Source organism: Lynx rufus, unplaced genomic scaffold, assembly GCF_022079265.1.
Source record: "Lynx rufus isolate CCGP_SWC_20201006 ecotype Redwood Valley unplaced genomic scaffold, mLynRuf1.p SCAF_1, whole genome shotgun sequence".
NCBI lineage: Eukaryota > Metazoa > Chordata > Mammalia > Carnivora > Felidae > Lynx > Lynx rufus.
In genome coordinates, this window is record NW_025814823.1 from 86,622,330 (window position 1) to 86,624,990 (window position 2,661).

The following is a 2,661-nucleotide window of genomic DNA, read 5'->3' on the forward strand; positions in this document are numbered from 1 at the left end:
GCATTTAACTTTTTTTTTAATTTTTTTTTAACGTTTATTTCTTTTTGAGACAGAGAGAGACAGAGCATGAACAGGGGAGGGGCAGAGAGAGAGGGAGACACAGAATCTGTAATGGGCTCCAGGCTCTGATCTGTCAGCACAGAGCCCAACGCGGGGCTCGAACTCACGGACCGTGAGATCATGACCTGAGCCAAAGTGGGACACTTAACCGACTGAGCCACCCAGGCGTCCCGAAATTTTTTTAACATTTATTTATTTTTGAGAGACAAAGAAAGGTAGAGCGTGAGTGGGGGAGGGACAGAGGGAGAAGGAGACCCAGGATCTGAAGCAGGCTCTGGGCTCTGAGCTGTCAGCACAGAGCCCGACGGGGAACTCCAACTCACGAACTGTCATGAACCATGAGATCATGACCTGAGCCTAAGTTGGATGCTTAACCAACTGAGCCACCTAGGTGCCCAGCCCTTTGTGCATTTAGATGTAATCTATGGTTGTGCTGGGGCATATCCAGATTAGGATGATGAAGGTCCAAAGACTGGATTTGAATCTCGGATCTGAACTATAACTATAGGTGCAATCTTTATGAAGATGATAAAATGTTCTGTGCTCAAGTTTTTTCAAACACTAATTGGTTATAATAGCACATAGTATTAAATTTTTATTAAATTGTATTAAATTGTTATTAACCATGCACAGCTCCAAGTACAGAACAGGCACTCAACATATGTTAGACTGTCAGTCTGCATTCAGTTATTGAAGCACGGTCATGAATTCTGTTCTTTTAATTTCTCTAGGACAGTGTGATTGGATAAAAACCCTATACTGTGTGGTTTCTAGTTACTGGTATTTCTTACTACTTCCTCAATGGGCACAGATAATGCAACTCACTCCCAGGATTTCCTCTTGCTGGGCTTTCCTGGGTCCCAGGGCCTTCAGCTATCTCTCTTTATGCTTTTTCTGGTGATGTACATCCTCACAGTGAGTGGTAACATGGCTATCTTGATGTTGGTGAGTACCTCCCACCAACTACATACCCCTATGTACTTCTTTCTGAGCAACCTCTCTTTCTTGGAGATTTGGTATACCACAGCTGCAGTCCCCAAAGTCCTGGCCATCCTTCTGGGGAGAAGCCAAACCATATCATTTACTGGATGTCTTTTGCAGATGTACTTTGTTTTTTCATTGGGCTGCACAGAGTACTTTCTCCTGGCAGCCATGGCTTATGACCGCTATTTGGCCATCTGCTATCCTCTACACTATGGGGCCATTATGAGCAGTCTGCTCTCAGCACTGCTAGCCCTGGGATCCTGGGTGTGCGGTTTCCTAGCCATTGCAGTGCCCACAGCCCTCATTAGCACCCTGCCCTTCTGTGGTCCCCACACTATCAACCACTTCTTCTGTGACATTGCACCCTGGATTACCCTGGCTTGCACCAGCACGCAGGCAGTGGAACTCGTGGCCTTTGTGATTGCTTTTGTGGTCATCCTGAGCTCATGCCTCATCACTCTGGTCTCTTATGTGTATATCATCAGCACCATTCTCAGGATCCCTTCAGCCAGCGGCAGGAGTAAAGCCTTCTCCACATGCTCTTCGCATATCACTGTGGTGCTGGTCTGGTACGGGTCCACGATCTTTCTTCATGTCCGCATCTCCATCAAAGAGGCCTTGGATCTGACCAAAGCCGTGCATGTCCTGAACACCATGGTGACTCCAGTTCTAAACCCCTTCATCTACACTCTCCGTAACAAGGAAGTAAGAGAAACTCTGCTGAAGAAATGGAAGAGAAAATAAACTGCCCCCAATAGAACAGATCTCTGTAAATATCTCCCTTTGTCTCCAAGTAAGAATATGGAAGGAAAATGCAAATATTCCTTGATACAGAGAGAGAAAAAAACTGAAGGAATAAAATAGACTACATATACTTGCTCTACTTTTTTTATAAGTTTATTTTTAAGTTAATTTATTTATTTTCAGAGAGAGAGAGAGAGAGCACAGGTGAGGGGCAGAGAGAGAGGAGAGAATCCCAAGCAGGCTCTGCACCAGCAACAGAAACCTACAGATCCAGATGCAGGGCTCAGACTCACTAATCACTGATGAAGTGGGATTATGACCTCAGCCTAAATCAACAGGTCTAGGCTGAATCTACGGAGTCACCAAGTATCCCGGTCTACTTTTTTTTTCCCCCTAGAACCTGTTTACTTATGTATTTATTTATTTTTAATATGAAATTCATTGTCAAACTGTTTTCCATACAACACCTAGTGATCATCCCAACAAGTGCCCTCCTCAGTGCCCATCACCCACTTTCCTTTCCTCCCACTCCCCATTAACCCTCAGTTTTTTCTCAGTTTTTAAGAGTCTCTTATGGTTTGCCTCCTTCCCTCTCTAACTTTTTTCCACTTCCCCTAGCCCATGGTTTTCTGTTAAGTTTCTCAGGATCCACATAAGAGTGAAAACATATGGTATCTGTCTTTCTCTGTATGGCTTATTTCACTTAGCATAACACTCTACAGTTCCGTCCACATTGCTACATATGGCCATATTTCATTCTTTCTCAAGGCCAAGTAGTATTCCATTGTGTATATAAACCACAATTTCTTTATTCATTCATCAGTTGATGGAGATTTAGGCTCTTTCCATAATTTGGCTATTGTTGAAAGTGCT

General features: G+C 43.9%; 1 protein-coding gene across 1 annotated transcript; it reads left to right on the forward strand.

Moving 5' to 3' along the window:
• The first annotated feature begins 861 nt into the window (after positions 1 to 861).
• LOC124509154 (olfactory receptor 6F1) lies at positions 862 to 1,788 on the forward strand. Its single transcript, XM_047075731.1, has one exon. The coding sequence runs from the start codon at positions 862 to 864 to the stop codon at positions 1,786 to 1,788; it is 927 nt and encodes a 308-aa protein (XP_046931687.1).
• The last annotated feature ends 873 nt before the right edge of the window (positions 1,789 to 2,661 follow it).

Excerpts from the sequence above, each read along its gene's own strand:
- LOC124509154 (XM_047075731.1), top strand. The coding sequence starts at position 862 with ATGGGCACAGATAATGCAACTCACTCCCAGGATTTCCTCTTGCTGGGC.